General features: G+C 44.8%; 1 protein-coding gene across 1 annotated transcript in view; it reads right to left on the bottom strand.

Moving 5' to 3' along the window:
• HAAO (3-hydroxyanthranilate 3,4-dioxygenase) overlaps positions 1 to 18,706 on the bottom strand; it is a 69,486-nt gene that overhangs the window by 14,741 nt on the left and 36,039 nt on the right. The window contains exons 5-6 of the mRNA XM_040430342.1: positions 6,856 to 6,945; positions 3,367 to 3,410 (exon numbers count right to left, since the gene is read on the bottom strand). Of these exons, the coding sequence (XP_040286276.1) occupies positions 3,367 to 3,410; positions 6,856 to 6,945 (134 nt within the window). The remainder of the gene's footprint in view (positions 1 to 3,366; positions 3,411 to 6,855; positions 6,946 to 18,706) is intronic.

Below are 18,706 nucleotides of genomic sequence, written 5' to 3'. Positions count from 1 at the left end.
TGATCCTGAGCCGCTGGAGTCTTCAGAACTGTAAGTATTTACAGTAAGTCACCGTAAGCTATATTATATATATATTACTTTTTTTTGTGTGTGTTGTGGTGGAGGGCGTGATTGCATGCTAGGGTGTGGGAAGGCGGGATTCAGGGGGCCCAAGTAAATTCCTGCCCAGGGTCCAATCAGTATTAAAGACGGCCCTGTCCCCATCAGTCAGATATTGGATTGGATATTGGAAATTGGATTTGTAGCAGATTTCACCTTACGCATTGCAATGGGTAAAATCCACGGAGAAAATCCGCAGCATCAACTGGCATTCTGCTGATTAAGAATCGGCACCGCGGGTCAACGACTGCATGGATTCCACATCAATAATTCTGCAACGTGTGGATGAAATGTGATCAAATCTCACCCACTTGATTGCTACTGTAAAAATCTGGCTGGCAAATCTGCAACGTATTCGCCCCGTGTGACCATGCGCTAAGCGGAATAACATAATCACGTCTATTACAGGGAATACTTTTGTAGCAATTAATTCTAGGGATACTTCTATGGAAAGCCACATTGCTACAGTAAAAACAAAGCAAACGTGTGATTAACATTTTTTATTTCCCGTTCTGAAATGGACACTGCGCCATGTGTGAACACATCCGTACACATGATACTACGCCTTGCAGCTGGGGCTGACACTGGTAATCATCACTCAGCAGAAATGACATTAACAATGCAACCTCCAATCACCGGCATTTCTAGTATTCCGCTCTGTTAATGCTGATTTACTGACCTAATATAATCTTGCATCCTAATATTAAAGCTATCAGATTCGTTTTGTAAACTGGGATTACTTTAAAACATAACATTTACTAAATCATTTAAAATAATGGTTTCTGTAAGGTGATGGACAACAACAATATCTCCAATATACCACTTCAAATGCATGAAAAGAGGGTGGATCTTACCCCATTCTGTGGGATCCACATTCAATGGAGAAATTTCCTGGTCTTGAATAGTACCAGGAACCGGTGTGACCAGGGTGCTTGCGTCCGTATTGGCACTGCAGATAACTCCTAATAGGCCCTATTCTGCCTTTCCTACCTCATTAGGGGTCAGGGGCTACAAGCAGCGCCTACCTATCACACATGGAGCACCCGCCCCGACAGGGGCGACCCCACACCGAACCTTTCCCTCAGTATGGGTCTAGTGTTCTATATGGCCCTAATTACAAAGCCCTACATGCCATGTTTCTGTCTTTCTTTTGAGACATCATCAGGGGACTTCACACATGTATTCAAGGGCAGTAAAGATCAAGGTGGTTTTGGCCTCGTGTCTTCACTCAGGATATTCAGTTGTTCCTATCCATGCTGTACAATGGGAAGTGTCCCATGGCAGCCAGTGTCTCACCACAAACAGCAATGATCATTGCTGTTTGTGGTGAGACACTGGCTGCCATGGGACACTTCCCATTGTACAGCATGGATAGGAACAACTGAATATCCTGAGTGAAGACACGAGGCCAAAACCACCTTGATCTTTACTGCCCTTGAATACATGTGTGAAGTCCCCTGATGATGTCTCAAAAGAAAGACAGAAACATGGCATGTAGGGCTTTGTAATTAGGGCCATATAGAACACTAGACCCATACTGAGGGAAAGGTTCGGTGTGGGGTCGCCCCTGTCGGGGCGGGTGCTCCATGTGTGATAGGTAGGCGCTGCTTGTAGCCCCTGACCCCTAATGAGGTAGGAAAGGCAGAATAGGGCCTATTAGGAGTTATCTGCAGTGCCAATACGGACGCAAGCACCCTGGTCACACCGGTTCCTGGTACTATTCAAGACCAGGAAATTTCTCCATTGAATGTGGATCCCACAGAATGGGGTAAGATCCACCCTCTTTTCATGCATTTGAAGTGGTATATTGGAGATATTGTTGTTGTCCATCACCTTACAGAAACCATTATTTTAAATGATTTAGTAAATGTTATGTTTTAAAGTAATCCCAGTTTACAAAACGAATCTGATAATTATTTGGGTGTAATCAGATATCGCCACAGATTTATCCAGTGTGGTGATATAATTAATTTTATTCTAATATTAAAGCTAAGCAAACCCTGTGCATTCAATCACATTATAATCCCTGTGCCCAGACGCTGCAAACTCAGAATATTTTGTACTTTATACCAACATTTCAATCCCAAATAAGAGGACATTTAAACCAGTCTCTTTCCCGCTCCGAAAATGTCCCTTTTCATGAACATTTGCATAAGCCACAACCCTTTGGTTTACCCTGGGTTCAGACCTGAGCGTTCTGAAAGGAGCGCTCTGTATGCGCGATTGTACGGGCGTTTACAATCGCGCACACAGAGACAAGAGAACGCCCATTGTCGCGCGTTCCCGAAAGTCTATGTACGGGAACGCGCGACAAAACGCCCCAAAGAAGCTCAAGAACTTGTTTGAGCGTCGGGCGTTTTACAGCGCGATCGTACGCGCTGTAAAACGCCCAGGTGAGAACCATTCCCATAGGGAAGCATTGGTTTCTCCTTGTTGAGCGTTTTACAGCGCGTAGGAACGCGCTGTAAAACGCTCAGGTGTGAACTTAGAGTTATGGTTTGCCAGGCAGTTCGACAACAAGTCAGACTGTTGGGCATTCTGAAAGTCAAGTCATTAAAGGGAACCTATCTTCCGAACACAAAAAAACCTTGACCTATTGAAGTTTTTTAACACTGGTCCCTTTTCAGCCGGTGCTGTGAACACCGTGGATAGGGTCAAGAATAGTGTTGAGCGCGAATATTCGAATTACGAATATTTATCTCGAATATTTCAACTTTCTAGAATCCGCAAATATTTCGAATATAGTGCTATATGTTCGCTATATCGAATATTTTTTAATTTGTAATATTCGTCTTTTTTTTCCATCTGAAAACATGATTCCTCCTTGCTTCTTGCTTGTAGGCCATGAGTCATTGGCCCACAAGTGACTTAAGCGCAGAGGAATCATGACTTCAGATGGAAAAAAAAGACGAGTATTCTAAAAAACAATTATATAGCACTAAATTCTATAGTGCTATATTTTCGTTTTTGACCCACTCCTGTATTGATCGCGTAATATTCGCATATTACGCGATCATTACCTTGCCGATTTTTCGAGTAAAAAAAATGTAGGATATATAACGAATATTCGAATTCGCAAATATACAACAGATATTCTACAAAATATTCACAAAATATTGCAAATTCGAATATGACCCCTGCCGCTCATTACTAGTCAAGAAAACATTCATTCATCCTAAAGACAATAGAAGCTTTCAGATCTCCACCTTCCGGCGCTCAGAACAACTGGGTAATGCTTTAGCGGGTGGATAGTCATACGGTAATTACCTGGGTCAGGTTTTCCTGTGTTATATTGCTTTGAGTTGAAAAATCTAAAAAAGTGAAACATTAGAAAAGTCTCATGGTTAGGTCATGTTATATGGTGTACGGTGTAGATAACACATACAGTATGCTCTATGGACTGACAACATTTCTTAAAAGAAAGCTGTAAGATTATTGACACCTACAGGCGAAAAGGAGGTACTACAAGCAATCACTTTGTGCTGCAAGCGCAATTTGTAATTAAAATGATAGAAGAGAGTAAAAGGGGTTGCAAATTTAATAGTGCTGCATGACTCACAGAAGTGTAAAAATAAAAGATTAAAAAGATTTTCTGAGACCCCCAAAAATTTGCTGAAGGGCGGTGATGTTATAAAATGATAAGAAGCCTTGCTCACCTGTTCAATCACTATATGTGAATGAGTAGTCACCGACTACAGGTGACCGCTGAGGCCAGTAACTGGCTGCAGCTGTTACATGGAATGCAGTGCTGGATAGACAGACTGCCAGGATAGACTGCAGAGAACAGCATGGGAATGAGCAGGCGATTAAAGCTTCTTTTTATCTCTTATATAAGGCTACTTTCACACTTTTTGCCTGATTCTGCAGCACCATTATTGATAAGACAACGCATTTTCTATTGCATCCGAGAAAATGGATCCGTCCCCATTGACTTGCATTGTGTGTCATGCTGGATCCGTTTTGCTCCGCATCCCATGCCGTACAGAAAACCGCAGCTTGCTGCGGTTTGCTCTCCGGTATGGGAACACAACTAAACGGAACAGAATACGTTTTGGAGCACTCCATTCTGTTCAGTTCCGTTTTGTCCCCATTGATAATAAATTGGGACAAAACAGAAGCGTTTTTCTCCGGTATTGAGATCCTCTGCCGGATCTCAATACCAGAAAAAGGTAAACGCAAGTGTCCAAGTAGCCTAACATTTTTGGCCTTCAGCAAATTACAGTATTTGGGGGAGTCTCAAAAAAACCCTTTATGGCTTTCTTCACTCATTGTTTTTTTATTGGCATTGTTTTTGGGATTTCATGCATTTTTACAAGTGTTTTTTTTTTGTAGTCAAACATTTTAGGCTCCTTTCACACCAGCGTTTTCCTTTCCGCTATTAAGATCCCTCATAGGATCTCAAGGCTGGAGGAAAATGCTTTAGTTTTGTCCCCATTCATTGTCAATGAGGACAAGACTGAACTGAATGGAACGGAGCGCAACAGGATGCATTCCGCTCCGTTTGGTTGCGTCCCCATGACGTACACAAATGCGCTGCAAGCAGCTATTTTGAGTGTACGTCATGGGACACTGATCAAGACAAATCCGGCATGAAACACAATGTGAGGGCTCGTTCACACGAACGTGTGAAGCACGTGCCCGTGATGTAGACCGCAAATTGTGGTCCCCAAGGCACGGGCACCATCCGTGGAGCAGCCGCATGGGGATCGTGGACCCATTCACTTGAATGGGTCCGCGATCCCTCTATTCCGCAAAAAGATAGAGCATGTTCTATCTTTTTGTGGTGCATAGGCACGGAACGGAACCCCAGGAAGCACTCCGTAGTGCTTCCATAGTGTTCCGTTCTGTGCTTCCATTCCGCATCTCCAGATTTGCGGACCCATTGAAGTGAATGAGTCCGCATCCGTGATGCGGAATGCACACGGAACAGTGTCCGTGTATTGCGGATCTGCAAATGCGGTTCGCAATACGGCAACAGGCAGCACATGTTAGTGTGAACGAGTCCTAAGTCGATAGTGCCGGATCCGTTTTCTCTGAAACAAAAGAAAACTGATCCGTCCCCCATTGACTTACAATGGTTTTAGTGCTGGATCCGTCTTGGCTATTTTAGAGATAATACAACCGGATCCATTCATAACGGATGCAGACGGTTGTATTATCAAAACGGAAGCGTTTTTGCTGATCGATGACGGATTCAGCAAAAACGCTAGTGTGAAAGTAGCCTTATCTGTGCATTTTTCTAATCACGTAGAGAAACCAAAGGCCACCTGCACACGTTGCGGAATACACGCGCTAAAGTACTTGTAAGACAGTACTAACAGAGTTTATGAGATTAAACCAATCTCATGTACACTTTGCAGATTTCATCTGCATGGAAATTGACCTGCCATGTGGATTTCAAAACCCAAAGCACATCAATTATGTTTGGGGTTTTAGCCGCAGGTTTTCTCTTTGCTAGATTTTTTTTGCCATTCAGGGGTTGCAGGTCTGGCTCCACTGCATCAACTCTGCTGCATTAACTTCTGTTCTGCTACATCAGTCCCGCTACACCAAGTCCAGCTCCACTGTATCAGCTTTGCTGCATCATGTTCAGTTCCACCACATCAAATCTGCTATATGAAATCCAGCATCACTACATCAACTCTGCTGCATCAAGTTCAGTTACACTACATCAGCTCTGCTATATCAAGTTTACTTCCACTGCAACAACACTGCTGCATCAGGTTCTATCCCACTACCTCAGTCCAGCTCCACTACATCAACTTCACTGCTTCAAGATCTGTCCCGCCACATCAATCCTGCTACACCGAGTCCAGCACCACTACATCGACACCACTGTGTATAGTTCTGTTTCACTACATCAGTCCTGATATACTAAGTTTAGCACCACTCCATCACCTCTGCTGCATCAAGCTCAGCACCACTATTCTGGCTCTGCTACATTACTACACCAATTTGGCTGCATCACAACATCCATTATTCCTATTCGGCTCTTCTTCATCAGGCCTGCATTCTGCCACGCTAGTTCTTGGGCTCTGCTACAGCTGTCTACATCCTGCTGCACCACACCTTCCCTGGCCCTCGAGACTGGCCAGACAAGTGGCTGAACCAAGTCACCAGATGAGACATAGCAGTTATATTACAGAACTGTCTCGGGCTCACTACATATACGGATTTTACAGCTCCCATTGAAGTAAAAAACACTGAGCTGACCAGATGGAGAATTCCTGGTATTACAATGAATGCAAGCAGACCATGCAACTGCTATGGGGCCCAACATACTCGAAATTCACAGCATTTTCCACCAGCCTCCACTAGAGGGAGCTCAGTGCACAAATTCTACAGCTTTGACTGATTTCAACAGTAACTGTATAAATTCTTATGCACTGAGCTCCCCCTAGTGGTGTCTGCAGGTGGCCAGTTTTATAATATACTGTGTGGAGATTTATAGGTGTATCTATGCCAGTTTTTCAATGTAAACATATTGAGAAATGTTCTGTTCTGAATGAGTGCCATATTTAAGAAGCGCTGTAAAGCAGGACTTGTTATTTTATTACGTTTTTTTACATTAAAAATGTCTTCCTCTTAACAAAAAAAAACATTGCAAATTCATCAGAAATCCGTGGTGTCGGGCTCTATATTCCACCCTGCCTGGGAGTGGTTGACACACATGTACTAGGAAACTGGGTGGGGCAAGGGGCCCATATTAAGTTTTTCTATGGGCCCTATGAGATCTGTATACTAGACTGGACTTACTCATTAATTATTGGCCTGAGTTGTGTTCCAAGATCTTCACAGTGAAACCACTTTTCGAATAAAACTTCAGTGGAGTTTTCCACATAATACCTGTAAAAAAAAAGAAAAAAAGAAAATGTGTCAATTGTTTCATGATGTGAATGAGCAGGATAGCCAGACATCACATAACTAAAGCCCCTGACGTGGACAGACATGTGTGAGAGCCCTAAGGGTCTATTCACACATCCGCAAAACACGGACACCGGCAAAGTGCATTCCGCATTTTGCGGACCGCACATCGCCGGCACTCTCATAGAAAATGCCTTTTCTTGTCCGCAATTGCGGACAAGAATAGAACACGTTCTATTTTTTTGTGGAACGGAAGTGCAGATCCACAAATGCGGATGCGGGCAGCACATTCCGGCCCCATTGAAAATGAATGGGTCAGCACCTGTTCCGCAAAATTGCGGAACGGATGCGGATCCATTATGCGTACATGTGAATGGACCCTTAAATGCTGTAAGATTATATGAAAATGACCTTACTGTGGAAACCGTCAACAAGCTGCTTTTGACTGATCTGGTAGTGCTATTACATGGTTCTGTTTTCCACCTTGAGTGTTGTGTGTGGCTGGGTAAATCCATATCCACTGAGCTCCCCCTTGTGGCAGCTGCCGGCAGGCTGAGTTTTATCATGTACACTGTGAATGCAGCAGGTGACATTAAGCTGTAGGGCCACAGGTTGAGCATGCCTGCTGTAGGGGATAGATATATCAGTGTATTTATACCGTAGCACGTCTTTGGGGTACAAACACTGAAAAGTATGGTGTTCAGATCCAACAGCATATCTAGTGATGAGCGAATCGAAGTCCACGAATTTCAGGATAAATTCGACTCGCCGCAAAGCAGAATTTCCTCGTGTTTCACGGTAGCCAATTGATTTAACCTGAAATAGTGTAACAAGCAAAAAAAACATACTTGCCTGATCCATTTGCTCGAGACAGGCCGGCCGCCGCCATCTTGCTTGAAGATCTCGGCCGAAATCCTGTGAGCGGTAACGTATGGTGCTAGACCTTCGAGCAAGATGGTGGCGACCGGCCCATGACAAGCAAATAGATCAGGTAAGTATTATCATTTTTTTCAATTTACAGTGTATTATTCCTATCAGATGCCGCGATCAGCTATGAACGCGGCATCTGAAGGGGAACAATGATGGGGAGCGGTGCAATCGCCGTTCCCTGTCATTAAACCCGCAAGTAATTAATCACAAAGTAGATTTTTTTTTTCTAATTCGGCGAAGCAGTCGAATCGAATTTTACAAAACTTTACTCATCTCTAAGCGTTTCTATGAATCACCACTGATTTACATGACCGCATTTCTCTTCTATGTCCTATGTGTGTTTTTTTTTTTTAAAGGGGACTATTCACACCTCCATTGTATTAATGCATCTATGTGCCCGATCTAAGAAACTTAGTGCATGTGCAGTACCCCAGACCAATGTATTGCCATGTTTTGTTATGCTATGTTATGCCCTGTACACCAGCATGCAGAGGTATGGTTGGAAAGGACAGGGTTAATCATCTTGTGCCTGCTCTCTTGGTAGGAGTGGGCTTTTACAACTTCCTGCCAGGTGGGGGAATGGAGCTCAGACAGAGTGGTGGAAGGAAGCACATGCTTTAGCTCCTTCTCCAAGAAGCCTTCAGTTCTCCTGTGAGACCATTACTCCAGAGAGGTTCACAGAACCAAGACTATTTCCATCTTGGAAGCTACAGCATGTTCAGTCAGAAGAGTATCTAGCAACCACAACTTTACAGACCCTGCTGCAGGTGAGGGAATACGGTTCGGACACCCATCACCTAAGCAAAGAGAGAGACTTTTCTACTTTTACAGCTGGCCTGGGTCTTTAAATTAACCTTTCCACTGCACTGGCCTGAGGGAGTACACAGTGACACAACATCTCATCAGGGCCACTACCACTCCCATCCTCTGCACTGGCTCCTCAGGGTCTTGCTGCCCACGTACTATTTGTTTCCATTTTTGTAGATCCAAATGGCCTTTTGTATTGATGAGGGTGAGAAAAAAAAGCAATGCACACATGATAGAAAATCAAACATGGTCGTGAGAATAAGCTCTAAAATACAAAGGTGAAGATAAAAGAGGACAAGGTTTTATAGTCAGATCAAGTGTGATTTATTTGTGATAAATATCAGCTACTGTACATTTCTATTTAAAGAAGTGTAGGGAACCAAGCCAAGTGTGAACTGGAGTTTTTGGCTTATGGCAGGTTCCTCAACATGGTGTGCACCCTGGGGATAAATCTGTTAGGCCCCTTTCACACGAGCGAGTTTTCCGCGCGGATGCGATGCGGGAGGTGAACGCACAGCATCCGCACGGAATCCTGACCCATTCATTTCTATGGGGCTGTTCACATGAGCGGTGATTTTCACGCATCACTTGTGCGTTGCGTGAAAATCGCAGCATGCTCCTCTTTGTGCGTTTTTCACGTAACGCAAGCCCCATAGAAATGAATGGGGTTGCGTGAAAATCGCAAGCATCCGCAGGCAAGTGCAGATGCGGTGCGATTTTCACGCATGGTTGCTAGGAGACTATCGGGATGGAGACCCGATCATTATTATTATTTTCCCTTATAACATGGTTATAAGGGAAAATAATAGCATTCTGAATACAGAATTCATAGTAAAACAGCGCTGGAGGGGTTAAAAAAAAATAAAAAATCATTTAACTCACCTTAATCCACTTGATCGCGTAGCCCGGCATCTGCTTCTGTCCCCTTTACTGAATAGGACCTGTGGTGAGCATTAATTATAGGTGAAGGACCTGTGATGACGTCATTCCGGTCATCACATGGTACGTCACATGATCTTTTACCATTTTAACCATGTTATAAGGGAAAATAATACTATTTACAGAACACCGATCCCAAGCCCGAACTTCTGTGAAGAAGTTCGGGTTTGGGTACCAAACACGTGCAATTTTTTTCACGCGAGTGCATAACGCATTACAATGTTTTGCACTCGCGCGGAAAAATCGCGTGTGTTCCCGTAACGCACCCGCACATTTTCCCGCAACGCCCGTGTGAAAGAGGCCTAAGGTCCCTTTCACACGAGCGAGTCTTCCACGCGGGTGCAATGCGTGACGTGAACGCATAGCAACCGCACTGAATCCTGATCCATTCATTTCAATGGGTCTGTGTACATGAGCGTTGTTTTTCACGCATCAGTTCTGCGTTACTTGAAGTAGAAGAAAATCCAGCACCTCGTATCTTTGCTTGACGGTGTTTATTCCACAATCCAAAGTGTAAGCGGTAACGGAACCTTCAAAATACAAGCCCCAATGCGGTCTACATGTTTCGAACCAGATGGTTCTTAATCATGACCTCCATAGTAAATTTCCAACACAGTATATATATATATAGACGTGAACTTAACAAATCCCTCCCCTATTAAACTAGCAGGGCGGTGCTGGTCATCCCAGGTGTTCTAATTAGAAGTGTTCACAGAAATTTACGTGCACAAAAACACATTTAAAGTTAAAATCCTGACTAAGCCATTATAAACAGACATTCCATAGTGTAAGGTCCAGCAGATAATGAGGAAAAATAAAGACAGAGACAGGTAAGGGACATGAGAAAATAGTAAAAAATAAATAAATACACTGAGAAATCCCAGCCTAAAAAACCGCTCTGTCTGAATACTCCTCTATATCTGCTGGCTACAATGAATCACAGTTCAATTAGGCTATATATTATATTCTTCTTCAAAGTTGCAACATGGTATAATTTGATGCTATTAGTAAATATACATGAGTTCTTTTCTCTGATTTAATCCTGCAGGGAATCTGGAATTCAGTTTAAGAATCCAGAAAGCTTCTCTCTGGTATACAAGCCTTTTGAAGTCTCCACCTCTTGTGGGCAAAGACACTCGTTCAATGGCATAAGCTGTAAATGAAGATAAACTTCTATTGTGGGCCATGATAAAGTGCTTTGCCGCACTTGAGATGTTGACATATGCAGGGTTTAATATATAGTTGATGTGTTCAAGCAACCTTACTTAAAATTTTCTGGTTGAACAACCAACATACATTAACCGGCATTCCTCACATTCGATAATATATATAATTCCTGATGTGTTGCAATTGATGTAAGTTTTAATATAACATTTATTAGTTCCATCTGAATCTTGGAATTGTTTTTTTGGAGTGACATAATTGCAAGCTCTGCATGGAGAGCTACCACATCGTGTGAAGCCTGTATACCGCAACCAGCATGTCCGTGATTTGCTTACTGGGTTTGAACTGAAAAGTGACGGAGACAAAACGGTAGCCAAAGACGCAGGTCTCTTGGATACCACCCTATGTCCTCCTCCTAATATTTTATATAATTGTGGGTCTTCATATAGGATTGGGATACATCTAGATACCGCTTTTGCTATTGTGGAAAATTGATTGCTGTAAGTTAATTGCAAAAAAGAGGGTATGGCAGATATATCCGCAGACTGGGAGGAGCGCTATATATATGATGTTGACAATCCCTTTGGGGAGCATATAGAGTGGTATGGCAGATATATCGATGATATGTTGTTCATTTGGTCTGCGGATATATCTGCCATACCCTCTTTTTTGCAATATCTGAACGATAACCTCTATGGCTTGCGGTTCGTTGGAGCACATGATGGCTGCACAATTGACTTCCTGGATTTAACTTTGACTGGTATTCCAGGCCAGATAATATGTACCCGAACCTACCGTAAACCCATAGCGGGAAACACGGTACTTCGAGCTGACAGCCATCATCCGCTCCATACGATAAAAGCCATCCCAGTGGGTGAGATAATTAGAGCCAGGCGCAACTGCAGCAGGGACACTGATTTCCATGAAGAAACACAGATAATTGCAAATAGATTACAGGATAGAGGATATCCACTGTGGATGACTGAAAGGGCAACCAATATAGCTAAAAATAAAGTAAGGCAAGATCTATTGTTTGGAAGCCTCTTGAATCATAAAAAATCTAATAGAAATGAAAATAAGAAAGAAAAAAATACTGAAAACAGACAGATGAGGGGAAATAGAATTAAATCAGACCACGAGGATAAACCCACTAATATCCCAACACTTGTATTAACTTACAGCAATCAATTTTCCACAATAGCAAAAGCGGTATCTAGATGTATCCCAATCCTGTATAAAGACCCACAATTATATAAAATATTAGGAGGAGGACACAGGGTGGTATCCAAGAGACCTGCGTCTTTGGCTACCTTTCTGTCTCCGTCACTTTTCAGTCCAAACCCAGTAAGCAAATCACGGACATGCTGGTTGCGGTATACAGGCTTCACACGATGTGGTAGCTCTCCATGCAGAGCTTGCAATTATGTCACTCCAAAAAAACAATTCCAAGATTCAGATGGAACTAATAAATGTTATATTAAAACTTACATCAATTGCAACACATCAGGAATTATATATATTATCGAATGTGAGGAATGCCGGTTAATGTATGTTGGTTGTTCAACCAGAAAATTTTAAGTAAGGTTGCTTGAACACATCAACTATATATTAAACCCTGCATATGTCAACATCTCAAGTGCGGCAAAGCACTTTATCATGGCCCACAATAGAAGTTTATCTTCATTTACAGCTTATGCCATTGAACGAGTGTCTTTGCCCACAAGAGGTGGAGACTTCAAAAGGCTTGTATACCAGAGAGAAGCTTTCTGGATTCTTAAACTGAATTCCAGATTCCCTGCAGGATTAAATCAGAGAAAAGAACTCATGTATATTTACTAATAGCATCAAATTATACCATGTTGCAACTTTGAAGAAGAATATAATATATAGCCTAATTGAACTGTGATTCATTGTAGCCAGCAGATATAGAGGAGTATTCAGACAGAGCGGTTTTTTAGGCTGGGATTTCTCAGTGTATTTATTTATTTTTTACTATTTTCTCATGTCCCTTACCTGTCTCTGTCTTTATTTTTCCTCATTATCTGCTGGACCTTACACTATGGAATGTCTGTTTATAATGGCTTAGTCAGGATTTTAACTTTAAATGTGTTTTTGTGCACGTAAATTTCTGTGAACACTTCTAATTAGAACACCTGGGATGACCAGCACCGCCCTGCTAGTTTAATAGGGGAGGGATTTGTTAAGTTCACGTCTATATATATACTGTGTTGGAAATTTACTATGGAGGTCATGATTAAGAACCATCTGGTTCGAAACATGTAGACCGCATTGGGGCTTGTATTTTGAAGGTTCCGTTACCGCTTACACTTTGGATTGTGTGTTTTGCCAGTGTAGGGAGAGGTTGCATTTTGGAGAAGGGACAGGCTGTTTGGAACTTATGGACACCAAGACACACCGTCAAGCAAAGATACGAGGTGCTGGATTTTCTTCTACTTCAAGTTTGTCATTCGGGGTCTCATCCCTTCCGTGCACCTTCTAAACTGCAGATGCAGGTGAGCTGGACTTTTACCATTATCAGTTCTGCGTTGCGTGAAAATCGCAGCATGTTCTATATTCTGCGTTTTTCACGCAGCCCTGGCCCCATAGAAGTGAATGGGGCTGCGTGAAAAACGCATCGCATCCGGAAGCAAGTGCGGTTGCGATGCGTTTTTCACTGATGGTTGCTAAGAGATGTTGTTTTGTAAACCTTCAAAAAACGCATCAAAACGCATTGCACCCGCACGGAAAAAACTGAACAACTGAATGCAACCGCAGACAAAACTGACTGAACTTGCTTGCAAAATAGTGCGAGTTTCACTGAACGCACCCTGAACGCATCCGGAGCTAATCCGCAACGCCCGTGTGAAACCAGCCTTATAGGTTGTGCTGAGGAGAGATACTGGATCAGCACTGAAACATTACATCTGTATGGACAGGGCTCCCCATATGGCGTCATCAACCCTATAAATAGTGATAGCCTTGCGGTTTGGCCGGCGGTCGGTTTGCAGCGAACTTTGCGCGTTCGCGATCCGACGAACATTCAAACATATGGCGATGTCTGTGCACGCCATATTTTTTTGCATTGCGCTGAACTTTGACCCATGACACATCCATCAGGTGGGACAGGACAGCCAATTGAGACGTTTCAGCACATGGACACCCCCCCTACCCTATAACAGAACCTGATCTGGCAGCCATTTTACATTCTGTGTTTTGCCAGTGTAGGGAGAGGTTGCATTTTGGAGAAGGGACAGACTGTTAGGAACTTATGGACACCAAACGCTAGCTAATAGGGCCACAAAAGTCCTTTTAAGGACTGGTATAGGTGTGCTATCGATAGGTGTGATACACAGAGGCGTGATATACTTATAATATACTTTCTAACATAGAACGTATATTATAGTGCATTTGTATGCTTCCAGAAAATACTGATTAAGGCCTGCGATCTATCAGCTTCCACAAAATAGTGATTGAGGTTTTCCATATACCTGCATCCACAAAATTACAGCTCGAGGGTGATATACCAGCTTCAACTAACAACTGATTGACGCCTGCCATATATCAGCTTCCACAAATACTGCTCTTCTTTAGGGACTTTGGCACAGGGTCATTTTGAAAATGACAGGCAGAGGAAGAGGCAGGCCGTTCCGCAGGGGTGGAAGGGGTCGGGAAGGTGCACCAGGCCGGAGCCTAAGTGGGAAGTTGCAGAAGGTGCGTGCGATTACGTCAAAGGACGCACCAGAGTTGTTTGAGTGGCTCACTCAGCCTTCCGCTTCTGCAACCTCCTCATCCTCTGTATCAGCACCCTCCTCACTCTCTGCTGTGTGCACCCCCAAAGACACCACCACCACCATAGCCCCTCCACTCGAGTCAGAGGAAATATTTTCCCATCCATTCCCAGACATTACCGATGGGCAGCCATTCTTGGCATCGGATGAGGAAGAGGAGGTAGCAACGGCCACCACCCAGCAGTCTGACGACAGTACCCAGATTAGCCCTAGGAGGGTGGTCCCCGCTGTTGCTGCCTACTCCGAGATCTCTAATATCAGTGGTGGTGAAGGTGACGATGATGACATGTCGATGGACGTCAAGTGGGTGCCCACAGGAGAGGAAGAGGGGAGTTCAGAGGGAGAGATGGAGCAGCAGATAGGGAGGAGAAGGAGAAGAAGCAGGCAGAACTCGCAGTGCACAGGAGGCAAAAAGCAGACTGCAAATGTATCAGGAGCGAGCAATCCACCATGCACGGTCACATCTTGCGCCCCCAGGATGCCGACACATGTGGTCTTTTTTTAACGTGTCAGCTGCTGACAATAGTGTTGCCATCTGCAGCCTGTGCTGTCAACGCATAATTCGCGGTAAGCCCAACACTCACCTAGAAACGGCCGCCTTAAGAAGGTACCTGGCCTCCCATCACTGAGCCCAGTGGGAGCAATGCCGTCAGAACCCACAAAGCCGCACTCCCGGCGCTCCACGTCCTGCCTCTTCTTCTTATCCTCTCTCCTCCCATTTGTCCTCCATTCCACCTTCCACCGTGCTGTCGTCTCATTCATCTGGCACAAGGCAGGCTTCCGTGGCCCAAATGTTTGAGCATAAAAAAATTATGACGCCGGATAACCCTCTTGCCCAACAGCTGACCGCTGGCTTGTCGGAACTGATAGCCCGCCAACTACTGCCATATAAATCGGTGGACTCGGAAGCCTTTAGAAAATTTATGGCCATTAGCACACCACAAAGAAAGGTCGCCGGAAGGAAATATTTCTCCCAGAAGAGCATCCCTGAACTATATGGCCACGTTCAGCGGCAAGTTAATATATCTCTGGCACACAGTGTTGGTGCCAAGATACATATGACCACAGACACTTGGTCTAGCAAACACGGGCAGGGAAGGTACATAACTTTTACTACCCACTGGGTGAACCTTCTGACAGCCATCAAGCATGTAACCCGTGGCACCCGTGTGGATTTGGTGTTACTGCCACGGATTGCATGCAGGCCTGCCGGCCTCTTCTTCTCCTCCTCCTACTCCATCCTCCGTCTCCTCCGCGGCTGACTCCTCCTTTTCCACTGCTACCGCCTCTTCCGCTGCATCCCCCAAGCTCCCCAGAACCTATTCGACATGCCAGGTGAGACGTTGCCATGCTGTGCTGCGGCTGTTGCGCTTGGGAACCAAGAGCCACACCGGTCCTGCACTGCTTTCAGCTCTGCGGCCGATCAGTGGCCAACCCCGCTCAATTTGACAGTTGGTAAAGTGGTGTGTGACAACGGTGCCAATTTGCTGAGCATACTGAAACAGGGCAAAATGACACACGTGCCGTGCATGGCCCACGTCCTGAACTTAGTTGTGCAGAGATTGGTTGCCAAATACCCCGGGATCCAGGACATCTTGCGGCAGGCCAGGAAAATCCCTGGCCATTTTAGATCTTACACGGCCATGGCTCGTCTTGCTGACGTTCAGTGGCAACACCACTTGCTCATCAGACGTCTGATTTGTCACTACCTGACGAGCTGGAACTCCACCTTGTATATGCTTGATAGGCTGCTCCAGCAGAAACATGCCGTTAACGACTACCTGTACGAACTCTGTGGCAGGACAGGTTCTGGGGAGCTTGGTTTCTTTTCACCGCACCAGTGGCTGCTCATGCGTGACGCATGCAGACTTCTGCGGACATTTGATGACATCACCAAACTGGTCAGTCGCAGCCAGGGCGCCATCAGTGACATCGTACCTTACGCCTTCTTTCTGGAGCGTGCATTGCGTTGTGTCATTGATCAAGCCATCGAGGAGCAGGAGCTGGAAGATGAGGAAGTCGCAATGCTGAATGAATTCCCAGGGGGGCTACTCTATCTGAGACAAGTCAGCAGGAGTCTGAAGAGGAGTCAGAGGAGGATGGTGGCTGGGGGGAGGAGGAGCAAGAAGAGCAGGCTTTAAACTTTTCTGGGATCCCTGGTGTTGCCCGTGGCTGGGGGGAGGAGACCGAGGACGACATTCTCCTGGGCAATGAGCAGGAGCCAGGGCGCTCCACCGCTTCCAATTTAGTGCAAATGGGGGCTTTCATGCTCCAGTGTTTGAAGAGGGACCCCCGTATAAAAAGCATAAAGGTCAAGGACCTGTACTGGGTGGCAACATACTTAGACCCCCGGTACAAACACAAAATGGTGGACATGTTACCAGCATCATAGAGAGCTGTCAGAATGCAGCATTTCCTTTCCAGGCCTTGCTGCGAGAGATGCTGCATTCTGCTTTTGCGGGCACTGGCAGAGGAAATTCCACCCACAGCGAAAAAGGTGCGGGTACCAATCCTACCACGCCTCAAGAAGACGGCGATTTGAAGATGTGTTGGTCACTTTGGATATGGGATCACTCTTGCAGCCAACCCATTGACAGCCGCCCTCCAGATCCAGTCTCAGGGAACGCCTAGACCGACAGGTGTCCAACTACATCAGGTTAACGGCCGATGTGGAAGCTCTGAGAAGCGAGGAACCCCTTGACTACTCGGTGTGCAGACTTGACCTGTGGCCAGAGCTGGTTGGGTGTCCCGTCCGAAAGGACGTTCAGCAGGGGGGATCGTGACCGATAAGCGCACTCGCCTAGCTCACGACTAGTGTGGACTACCTCACATTTTTAAAAATGAATAAGGCATGGATCTTGGAGGAATTCAACACCTGTGATGACCACGTGTAATTTAATTTCCTCATGCCAGCCCACACATATCCACCACCACCCAGAACAAAGAATGGTCCTTGCCTTATGTATATATAGCGACATAAATGGACTTTTATCTCAGGTGAATGCCTAATTTTTGGGCCTGTACTGGCAGACAGTTACATATTTATCCTGTGACTGCCTAATATATCTACAACCAGAGAATCCAAAGTTCTTTGCTGTCAGGTGAAAGCCTATTGCCTAATTTTTGGGGCCTGTACTGGTCGACAGTTACTTTTTTTTTTTTTATCTCTAGCCACATAATCACACCCCTGTCTCACTCCTCTCCCTCTCATTATGGTGGCGTATGAATCGCATTTACCATAAGGGCCATCTAATGTCACAGGGTCATGTGACTGTGCCCCCCACCCTGTACTGTGCCCCTCACCCTGTACTGTGCCCCTTATACCCTGCATTGTGCCCTCTTACCATACCCTGTGCCGTGCCCTTAGTCATTCCCTGTATTGTGCCCTCTTATGCCCTTTTATCCGGTCACAGTATGGCGGTGTTATCCGGTCACTGTACAGAGGTGTTATCTGGTCAATGTATGGCGGTGGTATCCAATAACTGGATGGCCATAACTGTATCTCTTTCCCTGCCCACGCCATCCTTTTTTAGACCTGGCATGAGCGGGAAAAATATGCAGATTGCGGTGCTAAGGACCTTTGCGCCACAATCTGTGTCAGAAATACGCCAAACATAGACGTATTTCTATATAATAAATGATCACCTAATTGTATTATTATTCGGGGGGTGGGGCTAATATCTTTATATTATATAGATTCTAGTGTATTATACTGTGCCCTGTATTTCCCAGTAGAAAATGATCCTTGGGAAACACAGTCCTCATTCCTGACCACCAGGACCAGGTAGCGCTCTGTCAGTACATGGCGGCCTCCCCTCTCCGCCACGCTGCTTAGCTGTGTACTGGTGCTTATTCTGACACTAGGGCTGGGTTCACATCATATTTTTGCCATCCATTTAATGCATACCAAAAATGTATGTGTTAACAGATGCCTCAGACTGATGCCGTACAGTGGCGTCCATTCACCATACAGTTCCATGGTAGAAAAAAAAATTACGTTAACATATGGATTTTTTTAAAGGACTCTGCAGGATATAAAAACGTGGAGTGCTGCACATTTGTATACATCAACCCGATAGGAAATAAAAAATTTCTAGGCTCCAGCAGGGCACATT

Source organism: Bufo bufo, chromosome 4, assembly GCF_905171765.1.
Source record: "Bufo bufo chromosome 4, aBufBuf1.1, whole genome shotgun sequence".
NCBI classification, from domain to species: Eukaryota; Metazoa; Chordata; class Amphibia; order Anura; family Bufonidae; genus Bufo; species Bufo bufo.
The sequence above is the reverse complement of the archived record's forward strand: the minus strand, read 5'-3'. Positions and strand labels throughout refer to the sequence as shown.